This window comes from Scheffersomyces stipitis, chromosome 2 (genome assembly GCF_000209165.1).
Source record: "Scheffersomyces stipitis CBS 6054 chromosome 2, complete sequence".
Taxonomy (NCBI): Eukaryota; Fungi; Ascomycota; class Pichiomycetes; order Serinales; family Debaryomycetaceae; genus Scheffersomyces; species Scheffersomyces stipitis.
This window is the reverse complement of record NC_009042.1, coordinates 2,148,773-2,164,703: the sequence shown is the minus strand read 5'-3', so window position 1 is coordinate 2,164,703 and position 15,931 is coordinate 2,148,773. Positions and strand designations below refer to the sequence as shown.

Here is a 15,931-nt window from a genome sequence, read left to right as displayed (position 1 = left end):
CAAACTAAAAAGGTTGGCGCATGCAGAGAAGACATACTAACTGGTTTTTGGAGCCAGCACCATGTTACAGGATCTGGCGCCCTTGTTAGTATTACTGAATTGGGCAGAAATGAGATTTCCTGTGTCCCACAGTGCTGTACGAGTGTACAATGTACAACGGGATTGTGGATGGATATGTCGAGTTTCTTGCGCTTTGGGTAAAGCTGAAAACTGTGCATATGCGAGTGAAGAATTATGGCACCTTTGCGCAAAAGCATAATTTTGAGCTATCAACTTTTTATTGTTTGTATCCATTTTGGTGGTTGGCTTGTTTACATCTTAGAAGTGAATTAGAATGAATTAGGCTGTGCCTAGATAACGATGTTGCCATTTCCGTCTTGCTTAGCTTTGTTGAGGCTCTCTCATGTATCTATGTGTCCCTGAGCGCCTGTTTTGTGTCGTATTTTCATGTTAATTGCAACCTTGTCAGTAGAACGAGACTACAGGGAATAAAAGGAATATCGCAAAGCTCTAAAGGTCTCGTGGCTTCCTAGATGTAGCCTGTCCCATAACATGTTCTACTTTATTATGAGTTCTTTCCGCGTTTGCAACCCTTTTCTTCCGAAGTATTTTTGTATGCGGAATCTAAAGTATATTCGCTATATTTTGAAGAACAATTTTTTTTCGTTATTTTTCATTTGAATTGAAAATCTGAGCTTGAGTTGTATTTCCTCAGTAATAATCATCAACTCTTATACATTACAATTTGGCGATCTAGTTGTACCTGGCATATTTTTAATGTATGAATCGGAAGCAACTCCGAAACTAGATCAGCTCTACTACGTCATGTTATTTCGAGCACCTGACTCGATTTTCTACATTCTTCACTAGCTTTCAGATATTTAGTATCCTTTTCGTATTACTCATTCCTACTTCGGTATCCCAGTAAACCTTGTAATGGGAGAAGTTGTCAATCTCTCTCTTTCCCAAAGAGCCAACCATGTTCTCACACATCTATACAATAATCAGGAATCGCATATTCCATATAAAAAGAATCAGCCAGTGAATTTTTTTAACAATGTCTTTCTTTCTACTTCTAAGACACATACGGGACATACAAACTACGCTCCCAGAGCTTTAGTTTTTGATCTCAGATACGGTTTAGGTTCACTAAACAAGCATGAATATCACGAAACTCCGACTAATTTTGACAATATCCCACAATCGGATCGTTTCAACTTGGATAAGCAGATCGCAAAAAATCAGTACCAACAAAACTTGGATAAAGGAATAGCTTCTACGGAAGCCGAGTCCATTCTCAGCGTCGAGAATACAAAATTCTGGACAGATTATAATAAGTTGATTTACTCTCCCAGCTCATTGAATACCTTACAGAACTATGACATTGGCCAGAGTCCAGAATATGGCTCTCATCATAACTTCCCTCAGATAAAATTCAATACTTTTGAAGTGGGCCAAAAAGAGTTTTCTGATTCCACAAGTAATTTAGATTCTCAATTGGATTCCTTTCGTAGACTTTTAGAACAGTGCGATTTGCTTCAGGGTGTCAATGTCGTCTCTGAACTTGATAGTGCATGGGGAGGGTTTACGACACTGTTGCTTACGGAGTTCATAGACGAATACTTTAATGGAGGTATCAGCAATACTAAAAATAGTATTTGGATATATGGGTTACATTCACAGGGTCCTTCAGGCAGAAGTAGTATAAATGAAGCAATTTCTAGAATCAAGACCACTATCGAATTATCAAAGAACTCGACCTTGTTCTTTCCTATAAACACGGCACCTTTTTCTAAAGGGATATTCTCTTCCGAGTATGAGGACGCCAGCTTGTGGCACTCTGGTGCTGTTACCTCTCTATTCATAAACTCATTATGGGGTTTGAACAACCAGGTGGATAATTCAGTCTCAATGAGCACCATAGAAGATAATATTCTCAGGGGAGAGCATGAACGTAAAATCGTGAATGATATAAAGTTGAAAAGTATTGATTCGTCTAAGGTAACTGACATTAATTCATTGGGTAGTATAATCTCCAATGTCGATATCAGTGCTTACTACAATATGTCTGCTCCAAAACCTCAAGATTCTTCCTCTGGATATATTGATCTTAGTGTTCCAACAACAGTTCCAACTAAAACATCATCCAAAGTGATTAATGAGTATTTTGTTAAAAACTATGTTATTCCAACAGAGCAAGGGAAGTTGGAGGAAAAGTTTGCTTTCAAAGACAAAGGCATACCGTCCAACGTTTATAGATCCAGGGACATTACAAGCATAATCAAAGTAGACACTTTTCCATACAAGATTTTCAATCTGCAAAAGCAGTTCAATTTCTATTCGGAATTCAATGTTAGCACCGATTACAGAATCGAATTGAAAGCTTACAAGGATTTAATTAAGAATGTTCGTCTCAACAGTCAGCAACTTATGGGAATTATAGAAGATAAGGCTGAGTTGATAGAAGACATATCGCATATATTGGAACACTACACTATCAGCAATGAGCCCAGTGATGAAGAACTGGATGACGACTATTAATGCAGGTGTTGGTTAACTTCTAAGTAATAATCAAGACGTATGTATAGTTAAATTTAATGTTAGGTTTGATGTTAATGTCAATATATGTCACATAATTATATATAGGTTTGTTGAACGCAAACCAAACATCTAGATGGTCTTCTCGACCAAGAAGATGCCGTGTTCGTCCTTCAATGTCTTCATGATAGGGTCGTTAAGCTTGGAGCTCATTGGAGCTAACAATCCTCTGGTGCTCAAAGTACCATCCAAGATTTGTTGGGTAGCAACGGCACATGGAACACCAACCAACTTTGCCATAGAAGAGTAACCACCTGGAACACCGTAGTCGACCAAGGTGGAGGTTCTAGTTTCTTGCTTGCCGTCGGCCCATTCGATACCGAATTTGTGTTGCAAGACAACCAAATCTCTTTCTCCTTCATCGTATTGCATCAATTCTTCCAAAGTAGCACACAAGGTGTCCAATGGGTTGCCCCTTGGAGTAGTTTCCTTATCTGAGAAAAGGCCCAACCACTTCAAACCAGCAATAATTCTGGTCTTGTCATCTTCAGACTTGAACTTTGTCAAGGTGTTGATCTTGGCGATAATGTCGTCTTCGGAAGAAGAGGCGGCGCCGATCAAATGAGCAGTAGCATCCTTCCAGGCGACAGGCTTGGAGAAGATGTCCGAGGCTTCGTCCTTCAAGAAACCAAGGTCAACAAAGACCTTGATGAATTCAGGGAAACCCTGGAATCTCAAGGTACCTCTGATGACAGTTTCGGCTTCTGGAATGTTGTACAATTCCTTGTAGGTAGTGGAGTCTCTATTTGGGTAAGCAACGAATGCATAACCAGGGTAGATGAAGTAAGGCTGAGCGGTAGCCATCAAGTCTTCGGACTTGACGTCAACGATTTCAGCATCCTTCCAGAACTTGGCAGGGTTTCTCAAGGCCAACAAGACACCTCTGGAAGACCACGAGAACTTGTAACCCAAGGGATTGTCTGAGTTTTCTGGGGCTGGTAAGCCACCACAGTACGACAAGAACGACTTGATCTTACCACCTTCTTGGTGAACTTCTTCAATGGTTTTGACAGCGTACAAGTGGTCGATACCTGGGTCCAAACCGATTTCGTTCATCACGGTGATTCCAGCATCGAGGATTTCTTGTTCTAATGCCTTCAATTGAGGGTTGATATAAGAAGTAGTCACGACATGCTTCTTGTTCTTGATAGCAGACTTGACAACGTTCACGTGGAAGGTATATGGGATCAAAGAAATCACCAAATCGTGTTGGGCAACAGCAGCATCCAAAGCTGCTTCATTGGTAACATCCAAAGAAACAGCATCGGCAACCAGGCCAGCTAATTCCTGAGCTTTAGACAAAGTTCTACAAGCTACCGTTACTTGGACTCCAGGAGTCTTGGACAAAATATCGACAGTTGGCTTGGCAACAAAGCCAGAACCTAAAAGAAGCACTTTTTGTACCATTGTGAATGATCGAAAATGAAAAGTGAAGAATTGAAGAAAAAAAGAACTGAATCAATGAAATATATAACCTCAAAATAGTGAAAAATTTGAAAAATTCCACCCCAGATTGCCGTGGCCGCATTAGGTAATTTAACCGCCCACTATGCGTTATCAGTTGCAGTGCCTATAACTTTTCGTGCCCTTTATGAGTCACTCCGCGCTGCAGGATATTTATGAGTGGTAGCGCTCGATCAGTCCTAGCCGTCTAAATTACTGTTTTGGTCAATCAATAAAAGATGATCAAGTATACCAAAATAGTGTACAACTTCGTCGGCAATTCCAAGTGAAGAGTATTATGTCTACAATATGAATGAAGATTACTAATGATATGGATTTTTGAACAAGATGCGATCCTCCCTATCTAATCGTCTCTTCTAATTATGTTGTCTGGGTGCAAAATAGCAGCACATTGAAAGAACCAAACCGATCTAGCCTGATCAAATAATAAACTTGGGTAACCTTTATATGGATGTTGTTTGTAGATGCAAGATGTTGGTTGATTTGCAGATTAGAATTCAAAACCACCAGAAAATTTTCTGATATGAGCAACTAGGATAGTTATGGAGATGGAAAGGTTGGATTGGTTTCATCGCACAGCTTGATAAGAAAAGGACCCCTTTGCTGATTGCAAAAATTGTATCATATTTTTGAAAACAAATATAATATAACGTCTATAATATAACGTCTAACACATAAAGATACTGAAATATCAATTCGAAAAGTATAGCCCTCTCCCTTTTCTGACATTTCGAGAATGGAAGTTACTAATATCGCATTGACTGATTTCTCAAAGTCGCCATTTACAGTATAGCAACTTTGACCCGTTGTTGTCAGGTTTTGGGTTTTACGACTACCAAAATAGTGTTGTGTGCGTTTAATACTTTGCATTTTCAGATGAAGATCTAGTTCTTGTATTGTAAACTATTAGAATTTTCAATCTCAGAAAGAACACAGTCAACGAGATTTATAAGAGAAAACAGAATATAGGCTAACTTTATCAAAGAAAGAGAAGAATTGATGTAACTACTAAAACTGCAGCTCCCGAGAAATAATGAAGAGATGAACCAGTGCCTTCGTCTTGGTTGTCGTCATCTTCAACTCCTGGAGTGCCCCTTGGTTTATCTGACGTACTTGAGCTTGGGCTCTTGGGGTCTGGAGTCTTTGGATTGGTAGGGTTCTTTGGATCATTAGGATTCTTTGGATCATTAGGATTCTTTGGATCGTTAGGGTTCTTTGGATCGTTAGGGTTCTTTGGATCGTTAGGGTTCTTTGGATCATTAGGGTTGTTAGGTTTGGTAGGGTCTACAATCTCGCCATCACATTCCTGAACCACTGTAGTATAAGTGACAGTAGATACCCCTGGTGTAGGACATGAAGCGAAATGACAAAGACTAGTTGTAACGGTGGTTGGAAGAGGTTCCATAATAAATACTGCACCACTTGGAGAAAAGATAGTCACATATGTTGTTTCCTCGCAAATTTCACTTTCAGTAGGACAAATTGTAGGTACATCTATAGTTGAGGTTGTTGTAATCGTTACACTACTACATCCCTCGGGAAGTGGAATTTCTGGAAGACAAACTTGGGTAGTGATAGTAATTAAGCTCTCAATTACGCAATCTGGAACTGCAGTAACACACTTTGTAATAGTACTTGGAATGTCCCCAAAAATTGTACTTCCATCTTCAACCACAGACTCATATCCTACAAGTTCAACTGTTGTTTCACATTCTACTACTGGTTCGCAACCTGTCGGGATAGCTATATCGGATGGTGTCAAGATTTTAGTAACAATGGAACAACTATTGTCAATAGAATCAATAGGACCAGTAGGCTCGCTAGTATCAATAGTACAGTCACTATCATAAAGAAGGGATAACCACACTCCGGATGGCATGAATGTTTCTGTTACGCACACTAGTTCGCAGCCCGGTTCATTACAGGCATTGCAGTAGGTAATGATTTCAGTAAACATTGTGAAAAAGTAGGTTGTGCTAGTGGGAGTGCATTCATCGCCTGGATCAATGGGCGTTTCAATGGGCGTTTCAATAGGTATGTCGATAGGTGTGTCGATAGGTGTATCGATAGGTGTCTCAACTGGTGTCTCAACTGGTGTCTCAACTGGTGTCTCAACTGGTGGTTCAACAGGTGTCTCAACCGGTGTGTCGATTGGTGTCTCAACTGGTGTCTCAACTGGTGTATCAACAGGTGTATCAACAGGTGGTTCAACAGGTGTCTCAACTGGTGTGTCGATAGGTGTCTCCACTGGTGTTTCAACTGGTGGTTCAACAGGTGTCTCCACTGGCGTCTCCACTGGTGCTTCATCTGATGGATTAGGGACAGGAAATGGAGGAGAGGTCTCTGTAAGTGTATCAGATTCTGCCCTCTTTTTCCACCGGTTGTCCTGAAGATATGACTTTCCAAAGACTGCCTCCAAAACTACAGAAGAGCAACCTACTCCAGAAGATAGGCTGAGATATCCCTTCTTGCTGACTATATTTTGTTGATCGCTACAGATGTGGAAAGTTCTCTTTCCATTGAAGCTGAGTTGGTTTCCATTAACTAAACCCCATTCAGCATTGCGCAACTCTTTCCTATTAGTTCCAATAAGTCTACCACCCTTCCTTGCCACAATAAAATCGTCGAACTTAAGAATGCCATTAGAATCTAAGGAGAAATAAATAGGATTGTCGGATTCAGAACCAGCAACTAACTCGCCCTCAAAACCGATTTGTACCAAGCGACCATTCTCATCTCTTGCAACCACGTGAAAGAACTTCAGAGCAGTCTCGTATGCAAGTGCAGCAGTAATAAGTGTAGCTATTGCGGTAAAATATATGACTAGCTTCATTTTCTTATCGTTCAGCGTAGAGTTAGTGGAATTGATTTCCGTACCTGTAAGGAGAAATGATTTCTTTTATAGGTGACCAAAATTTCAAACACAACATATGAAGAATGTTTTCAGGCGGAAATTGCTAGCTCGGATTAGAGGGACATTGTTTAATTGACTTGCTAACAAAGTAGTTTATTTGTTTCTATCGCCCATAGATTATTTATAGCATGATAATATCCCATTATTATTTTTCGTTGCAAAATTCAGCCGCACGCGGTTGCAGCATTTCTTGTCTTCTAGCCATCTGCATGAATGTTTGCAGGTTATATTTTCGTAATCAGATGCTTCTTCAATTTGCCAAGAGGAGGAATTTCATTATTTCACAGTATATTTCTCTCCTGTCCTGTTTTGTAATCCTTGATCACGGTAAAGATTGTCTGAGAAAATATCGCCAACGCCTAGTTCCCTAGTCACTCGTTATCGTAGCGTGAGCCTCGTAACTATTCGTAAATATATGAAATTGAGCTCATCACACTGTTACTTGTAGATTAATACGGCGGGGAACCATGGCGAAGAATATTAATTGAGAGCCGGGTGTATTTTGAAGTCGAGATCACCTTAATCTAAATTCTGGGGCCCACGGCGATTTATTGCATGGAGGGGTGTAAATGTGAGTGGGTTACAGTGAAATGGAAGGCGGGCCATCTCCAAGGAATGCTCTGGAATTGACTTCTCTGGCGGTCCTTATCCTACGTATTGCATTTTGCATCTGCAAGTTTACTCTTTTTTGGTTGCACGATGGGTGCAAAAATATATTCAACTGTAAAACATAGACACTTGATCAATATAATTAGAAAGAGAGAAGGATAATGAAAAATGGACTAAATAAAGACAAAGGCACCAGCAAGAGCCAATGCAGCTACTTCCATGTAATGTGTAGTTGCTGGAGCAAATCCCTCTTCCACATTTGTTCCTGAATTAGTAGGACGCGAAACGGATCCCTTTGGAGGGGTCACTGAACCTGGAGGTACTTTTGGATTTGATATTGTTCCAGGAGGGGTCACTACTGGTTCATCCACTGGCTGAGTTACTTTAACATTGTCACAAGTTTGAATGACTGTTGTAGTTGTAGTTGTTTCTGTTATGGTGTATGGGACACATCCCAATTCACTAGTTGCTTCACAGACTAATGAAATTATAGTGACAGGCTCGATAATGATAATTGGATTACTTACATCGGGACCACTGACATCGGGACCACTGACATCGGGGCCAGTGACATCAGGACCAGTAACATCGGGACCAGTAACATCAGGACCAGTGCCATCGGGACCAGTGATATCTCCTGATGGGAGGCTTACAGTTCCTGGAACTGAAATAGGAGGGTCAGGGAAGCTTGTAAGTGTAGTTAATGTGCACAGAGGTGTAAAAGTAACTGTACATGACAACAGAACTTTCAATACTGTAGCCACACCTGTTTGGGTGATATTCAAGCATTTTGGAACATCTACAACTTCAACTGGGCAGTCTGATTCAAAGACATCCGTCGTTATTGTCAATGTGGAAACGATAGTGGTTTCAAGGCATACATCAATCCGGGGGTCAAGAGGACTTGTAGTGGATTGAGGAGCTGGGCATCCTGTAATTGTCGCTACTTCTTCTGTTGTAAGGGGGTTACCTTCGGAATCGGTGGTCTCAATGATTCTTGTAGTTAATTTAAGTGGACATGGATCACCAATTGGTTTGCTGCCAACAAGATCACACTCATTCACAACAATAGAGGTAACAGATGTAAATGTGGTCTGTGTACGGCCACACAGTTTATCTCCAGGTGGGTGAATAACCTTGGGAGGCACAGTGTCCGGATAACAGACATCTTTGGTAACGGTTGCAACGATTGTTCTACTAACCAGAGTGCAAACTTGAGGAGTTGTGGGACAATCAACGGCTGAATCTGTAATTGTTGTAGTAATTGTGTTGCCATCTTCGTCGGTAGTAGTAGTTTCAATTACAATTTCAGTTGTCAGGCAATCACTAGTACTGCCACAAATTTCCTCTACTACTACTGTGGTAATCAACACTTCAGTTGTGTAGCAAGTGTCTGAAGGTTTCTCTGGTTCTGAAATAATGCATTCTGAGGGATACAAATAGGATGTATAGACAACTTCAATACTGGAGCTTTCCGTATTACATGGAGTCAACACTTGAGTCTCTGTACATTCAGTACAATCCAATGGATAGCAGTAGGAAGCTGTTTCCACGATAAATGTAGTAACGGTTGTAATTCCAGTGGGAGAACACGAAATTGAAATATCTGGAGTGAGAATAAGACTATCAGAATCAGAGGGTGTAACGTCATCGGAGGGTGTAACCTCATCAGAAGGTGTAACTTCTTCAGAGGGTGTAATTTCATCGGAGGGAGTTACTTCATCAGAAGGCGTGATTTCATCAGAGGGTGTAACTTCTTCAGAGGGTGTAATTTCATCGGAAGGAGTTTCAGAAGGAGTAATTTCATCGGAGGACGTAACCTCATCGGAGGGAATAATCGTAATATCATCAATTGGTGAAGTAACACCATCGATTGGGGAAGTAACGTCATCTATTGGTGAAGTAACATCATCAATTGGTTCAATTGAGACAACTGGAGAAGTAACATCATCGATTGGTTCAATTGAGACAATTGGTGAAGTGACATCATCGATTGGTTCAATCGAGACAATTGGTGAAGTATCTTCGGCTTCGGGAGGATCGGTGGGAGTTGGGCTAACTTCTTCTGGAAAAAAAGTTGGGATACCATCAAGCCCAATTGTACTGTCCTCTTCAGCTCTTTGGTCTAGGAAGACACCCAAGTCAAACTTTAAGGCTGCAACATGAGTGACATAGGACGAAACGAACGAAAGGGCAAACACAGTTCTTGAGAACTTCATTTTGACCTACCTACTTTTTGAAGTTAAGGATACACTTCTAAGTTATTCCCAGATCATATTTGAAGTTTTGTTTAACCCTACTTATACAAACTCTTGTCTCAGAATAAGTTCATACGGCATTGCTATTCTTAGAATAGAGTAACCTTTTTTTGGTGTTTATACAAATGTATCAGTTTTATTTTTGCAATCATTTTAATTAATTCGGAAAGTGCATTGAGAATATTCTGGTGATAAAGCTTGGCTGTTCGTAAACTAATTTCTAGATTCTTTCGGGAGTTGTCCATTCATCGAGACCGATGCATCTAGTATTTTGCCTTTGGATCGAAAGTAACAACCAATCCTAGATTTGGGCATGCAAACTAAGTTCTAAAATTGTAGTTGCAAAATAAGAAAACACATACTGCAGAACACAGCACAAAAGTGATTGACCTGAATACGACAGAATTGATTTTTCTGGAGGAAGAGCCTTTATCCAAGACTCTTGTCCCATTTCAGTCACAGTTCTGCAAATGTCCTTCGGGTTGTGTAAATAAAGGCAGCGAATGTTCGGTAACAGGCCCCATATTTTCCAATGCTGCAATTGTGTTAATCATGATAAGGCGATTAGTTTAATTCCTTTGTTTCATCGGGAAATTAGTGGTTGTCTAGATCATATTGGATGTGAATTGACTCCTCTTCGGCTTCCAAAAACAGAAAAATGCAGTTTAATGGATAGCGTTATCTTGCCAAACCGTGCAGGTTAACGTGATATGCTGTAGGTTTACGAATGGCACAATGGACCCCAGATTTCACACAAGTCTTCAGCCGATCCGATGGCAAAAAGTAATTGAAATCCGTAAAAACGTTCCAGTCTTTTCTCCATTGTTAATGAACATCAACTCCTCATGCACCAATAAGCGGTATACAAGTTTCCACAAGCATATTAATTTTAGACATAAATTAATGCAGTAATTTTCAACAAGGTGCAATTATTGTATTTTTTGAGTAGGACTATATAATTTTAATTCGTATCCAGAATATACGCAAACGGGGTTTTCGCACCGATTCTTAATGCTATTTTCTATAGCAAAGCCTCCTTTGCGGCAAGGTACACGGCTTGTAAAGCAATTGCCATAAGACAATTTCCAGATTAGTGAACAAGACGCTATTCTCAGTGCAAATATTCATTCGACCTTTTTATTTTGCTGGAACTGAACATCACCCCTACTCAACTGAAATTTCTTGTCCTTTCTGAATGAAAATATTGTAATATTATTCTCCTTACTCTTGATCTTAAGTTCTCTGATGCCGTGTTTGTTCTTAAACCGTGCCTTCTAAGATATACATTCAAAGTTGGGGACAGTAGTTAGTGATTCAGTGATCTATGCTGCTACTACAGAAAACTAAAGCATTGTTCTTAATGACTCTCTTGTGAATATATTTTTGTGTTATTATTAGCAATAGTGGTGTAGGAGTTTCCAGAAGTCTAGATTACGATATCTGATATGTGTTCGAGGCAAGATTCATGCCTGTGCTGATAATCTTGGAAAGTAACACCATTCCTTGGAATATCAATATCATTTTTGCACATGGTGCTCTTAGAAGCTTAACAATTTTATCCATTCATGCAAATATCTGGTAAAATCAGCATTGTGTTATTGAACTAGGATTAATTTTATATGTTTGAGGAGAAGTGTAAGGGAAACTAAGGGATATGATAAACTATTTCCACTCTATTTGTTCTCGAAGAATTCTGAAAATTCAAATGTCATTAAATTAGCATTCTGTCATCCTCAAATAGACTTTTGGCCGTTCGAGAGAAAGAAGTATACAATTTAAATTCACTTCAGAAAAGAGAGTTGTCTTTTCCAGTATTCAATAACTGTTAAATCGGCTAGGAAACAACATGACAAATTCGAACACAACTACAAGGATTATGTCATTATTTTGTCAGTGTTTTGTTAGCAAAATATAAGAGAATGTTTTTGCGGGGATACACCCGGACCAGAAAGTTGAATTTGAGATTACTCATGAAGAGTGAGAACTACAAGATGGTGACAATCCGAGTACAATACAATACGAACACAATACACTCTACGAGCTTGCGCAAGGATAAAAGGAGCTGGTTGCTCTCAGTCTGTATCATCATTTAGAGGAGGGACGACTTACCGGTTAAAGCTTGGAGCTGTTTTTCGGAGGCCCTGAACTCCGGGCCACCAAAAACAATTACTATAAACGTAGATAAAGAATTCAAGTGGGGCAAAGAAATCATACCAATATCTAATCTACGTCGAATAGAAGTAGTTGCAATAAAAAAGCGGTGGCATTCGACCCCCACAACTTGCAGATATTCGGCACAAACCCATTTTCGTGCAGAATAGAGCCGAAAGTTGTTGCGATTCGCTATGTGGTTATTCATTGATCCGGTCATCTAGAAAACAATGCCGGAGGTGAAACTGTTTGACCCCTGGTCTGCAGGCAGTTGATGTGTGAACAGCAACCAAATTCCCAATTTGGTCTGGTATTTTTATGAATTTGGGGGATCTCAGCAAAACTCTTCCTCCCCCACCCCTTGCCAAGAAGTAGGAAGGTGTCCGTCAATAATGTCTATTGCTCGGACTTACAATTTGGTTTGGGTCTCTGTCGAATTAGTGATCAACTACATACATCAATATGTGGTGGTAGGATCCCCGGGTAAGGACTGGTTTCTTTTCTTCCAATAGAAGTTGCAACTGGTACTGTTTTTATTGATTAAGAGTCTCAGCATACAAGAGAAGTGGCTGAGATATTGGTACACCAAGACATGATTTTAGTAGCCGCGATGCCGAACGCGATGCCGAACACTTGCCTAACGTTTTAATACTTAGGATCTACATTTGAGCAATGTAACGTCAAGGGATCCAGCAACCACGCTGTGACGGAAGAGAATTAGCATAGCAAAGAAATAACTCAAGAAAATATATCAGCGGCTGAAATATGCGACTGCATTCACTATGTTTTCCCCACATATGAATGATAGTTGTTGCTGCAATTATTATGGACCCACTCGGAGTGGGGAGGCACTCCGTGGCACTCGGATCAGGACCGGGGCCTCGAGTTTACCAGACCTCCCTGTTGGCACTCTTACATGTACTATGTTCCAATTGCCATACTACACGTGTTGTTTTAAGCTAGTAATTTATGTATATGTAACATGGATATCATACATGTGCAGCAAAGAGTCAGCTGAGCTTCGGTATTTGGATTTGCCTCTTCTGGCGGCTAATTTCTATTTCGATGGCTCACTCTGTAAATATTTTGTCGATCCCGCATTACGTTAGAGATATTTTTTTGCGGGCACCTTTTAGTCGTGGGGATCATTGTGGTGACATGCGAGGGTCAATAGCTATGACTGCTAAAGTACGCCTTTTCAAACTTGGAACAATGGACAAAGAAAATGCTTGACTACTTTCAGGAAATTATATAAGGATAGCACTCTGCTATTGAGGAGGAGCGATGAGAATATGTATATATTCAATATTTGCATACCACAATAATTTGATGATCTAATTGTTGCGAAAACTATCCATCCCATCTAAGTTCAATTCCATCATTGTAGCCTCACATTCTCAATCAACTTTATATAAACACAATGGACGCGAAACTGAATGATCTAATGTACCTCAACTCCAAACCCTCCGACTACCAGGTGGAGCGTGTGGACGATGAAATCGAACAGGTAGCTAGAGAGATCTTCAATGAAAAGCCAGACTTGTCTTGGCCAACCATTAAGAAGTATGCTTCAACTAGACTCTCTACTTTGTTTGACTTGCCAATCCACCACACCGACAAAAAGTGGTACCAACTTGTCAATCCCGTACCTGCTTTGAAATCGATGTCAAAACTGGACTATAACTTCTACTTCTTGGGTTTCTTTGCCTGGACAGTAGACTCAATGGATTTCTTCTGTGTTTCTGTCACTGCTCCCTATATTGCTGCTACTTTGAATGTTAACACTACCCAGATAACTTGGGGTTTAACTTTGGTGTTAATGTTCAGATCTGTTGGTGCTTTTATTTTTGGTTTATTGGCAGATTACTACGGTAGAAAATGGCCATACATCATTATTTGTCTCTTGTTTATTATTGTCGAAGTCGGTACTGGTTTTGTTCAAACTTACGCTCAATTCTTAGGCGTTCGTGCTCTATTTGGTATATTAATGGGTGCCATGTACCCAGTTGCCAGTGTTACAGCTTTGGAAAATCAACCTAAACGTGCACAATCTGTCCTTTCCGGTCTTTTCTTGCCTGGCTACTCGTTGGGTTACATTTTTGCAATGGTCTTTTTCAGAGCTTTCCAAGGCACCTACAGAGAAGGTGAAGGCTGGAGATCACTTTTCTGGTTCAGCGCTGGTCTTCCTCTTATTTTGATTGTATGGAGATTGCCCTTCCCTGAATCTGCCGTTTACCTCAAGATCAAGGAATCGAAGAAGAGAATGAATGGTGACATTGAGAAGACAGGATTTTCCAAGGTTTTTGACAAGAGTGCCTTGATGACTATCAAAACCGAATGGTTGATGTTTATCTACCTTGTTCTTCTCTTGACTGGTTTCAACTTCACTACTCATGGCTCTCAAGATTTGTACGTTACTCTTCTTACCAAACAGTACAATGTTGATTCTGACTACAGAACTGTCATTGTCGTTGTTAGCAACCTTGCAGGTATTGTCGGTGGTGTCGTTGTTGGTTCTTTCAGTGAAGTCTTCGGCAGAAGACTTTCTATCATAATCTGTATGATCTGGTGTGGTGCTTTCCTTTACCCAGCATTCATGCACGCTAAACTGCAATGGTGGGCATATGCTATGTTGAATGCCGGTGTGATGGGTGCTTGGGGTATTGCCCCTATACATCTTCTTGAGTTGGTCAATGCCACTCACAGAGCTTTCTTGTCTGGTCTTGTCTACCAATTGGGTAACCTTGCGTCGTCTGCTGCTTCTACCATCGAGGCCAGATTAGGTGAACGATTCCCCCTTGGAGATGGCATTTATGACTACGGTAAGGTTGTGTGTATTTTCTGCGGTGCTGTTTTTGCTTACATGATTTTCATTACTATTGTTGGTCCAGAAAGATTCCACAGAGACTTGGAAGTTCATTACCTCGATGAAGTTCCTGAAGAAGGTTCTAGTAGTGATATGCTGCTGACCAACAAGGCTTGATTTCCTAGGTAAATACTTTAGAATACCACTATAGTACACGATGATTAATGAACCCTAACTTACAAACAGGATATGACTCATCATGTAAAGAGTACATCGTATAATCGAGATGATTTTATTGTCTCCTGATCTAAATCAGTGACGAGATTAGAGTTGCATTTAGCTGCGAAAAAATGTGACAAACAGAAAGCGCAAAGTTGATGTCATCAACGCACACTTTTAGACCAAAAGTCGCCTTCTTTCGGTGAATGCTCAAAATATGTTCTGTTTCTCTGAAGTTATATTGGACGTACTATAGAGTTTTGTTGGTGGACGATATGCCAATAGCCTGGAGACGGCTGTGTATTCTTGGTGGCTCCAGAAGTCGCACGACTGTAGTGAAAAGCCCGTTCCAGAGCTTTCTTAACCCTGTGAAGTAAAAGCACCTGAGTCAAGTTCGACGCCCAGAGGAAGATCTTTTTCACCCGTAAATGGCAAAAGAAATCACGATCCGGAAAATTGATCTGGAAAATTTCAGAGTTTTGCTATCCTACATAGTTTAAACATTTACAGAATGTCTCGTGATTATTTTGAAAATCCACCGCTTTGAAGCAAACCGTAAACAATTCTCCAAATCCACTCAATGTACCGAAAGTCGTTATTTGTCGCCAGAATTCTACAGCTTCGAGTAGCTTCGCCGAACCCAACAACCTGTCTATCTCTCTATTATCCGAACCTCCTATTCGCCCTCAAAATATCACATGCGTCGATAAAATCACGTGACTGACTCAACAAACAGTTGCAACCGATTTGATTCAACGGCCCACACGAGTATAAATAGTGGTGATTTTCAGATCGCCGAAAATTTGACATTTTCTTGTCTGGTTGAGTTTCACTTTAAGCCTTTTTCTTGTTTGATTCAGTTCTACTTCATTTCTCCTGTACCAGTACTTGCGTAGTGATAGCCTCTCCTTA

The 15,931-nt window shown here is 40.3% G+C and overlaps 4 protein-coding genes across 4 annotated transcripts; 2 read left to right on the top strand and 2 right to left on the bottom strand. All coding sequences in view use genetic code 12, as the record gives it.

The window, feature by feature from the left end:
• Positions 1-936: 936 nt before the first annotated feature.
• PICST_55456 (predicted protein) lies at positions 937-2,541 on the top strand (the record flags this gene model as incomplete). The annotated part of the gene is made up of 2 exons (XM_001383141.1): positions 937-1,814; positions 1,917-2,541. The coding sequence occupies 2 exons, from the start codon at positions 937-939 to the stop codon at positions 2,539-2,541; spliced, it is 1,503 nt and encodes a 500-aa protein (XP_001383178.2).
• Positions 2,542-2,573: 32 nt separating this feature from the next.
• On the bottom strand, positions 2,574-4,005 carry LYS9 (seventh step in lysine biosynthesis pathway; the record flags this gene model as incomplete). Its single annotated transcript, XM_001382602.1, has 1 exon — positions 2,574-4,005. One exon carries the CDS (start codon positions 4,003-4,005, stop codon positions 2,671-2,673), a length of 1,335 nt encoding a protein of 444 aa, XP_001382639.2. The 3' UTR covers positions 2,574-2,670.
• A 1,036-nt stretch (positions 4,006-5,041) lies between these two features.
• On the bottom strand, positions 5,042-6,895 carry PICST_30179 (hypothetical protein; the record flags this gene model as incomplete). Its single annotated transcript, XM_001382601.1, has 1 exon — positions 5,042-6,895. The coding sequence occupies one exon, from the start codon at positions 6,893-6,895 to the stop codon at positions 5,042-5,044; it is 1,854 nt and encodes a 617-aa protein (XP_001382638.2).
• Positions 6,896-13,414: 6,519 nt separating this feature from the next.
• JEN11 (carboxylic acid transporter protein) lies at positions 13,415-14,977 on the top strand (the record flags this gene model as incomplete). Its single annotated transcript, XM_001383140.1, has 1 exon — positions 13,415-14,977. The coding sequence occupies one exon, from the start codon at positions 13,415-13,417 to the stop codon at positions 14,975-14,977; it is 1,563 nt and encodes a 520-aa protein (XP_001383177.2).
• Positions 14,978-15,931: the final 954 nt, after the last annotated feature.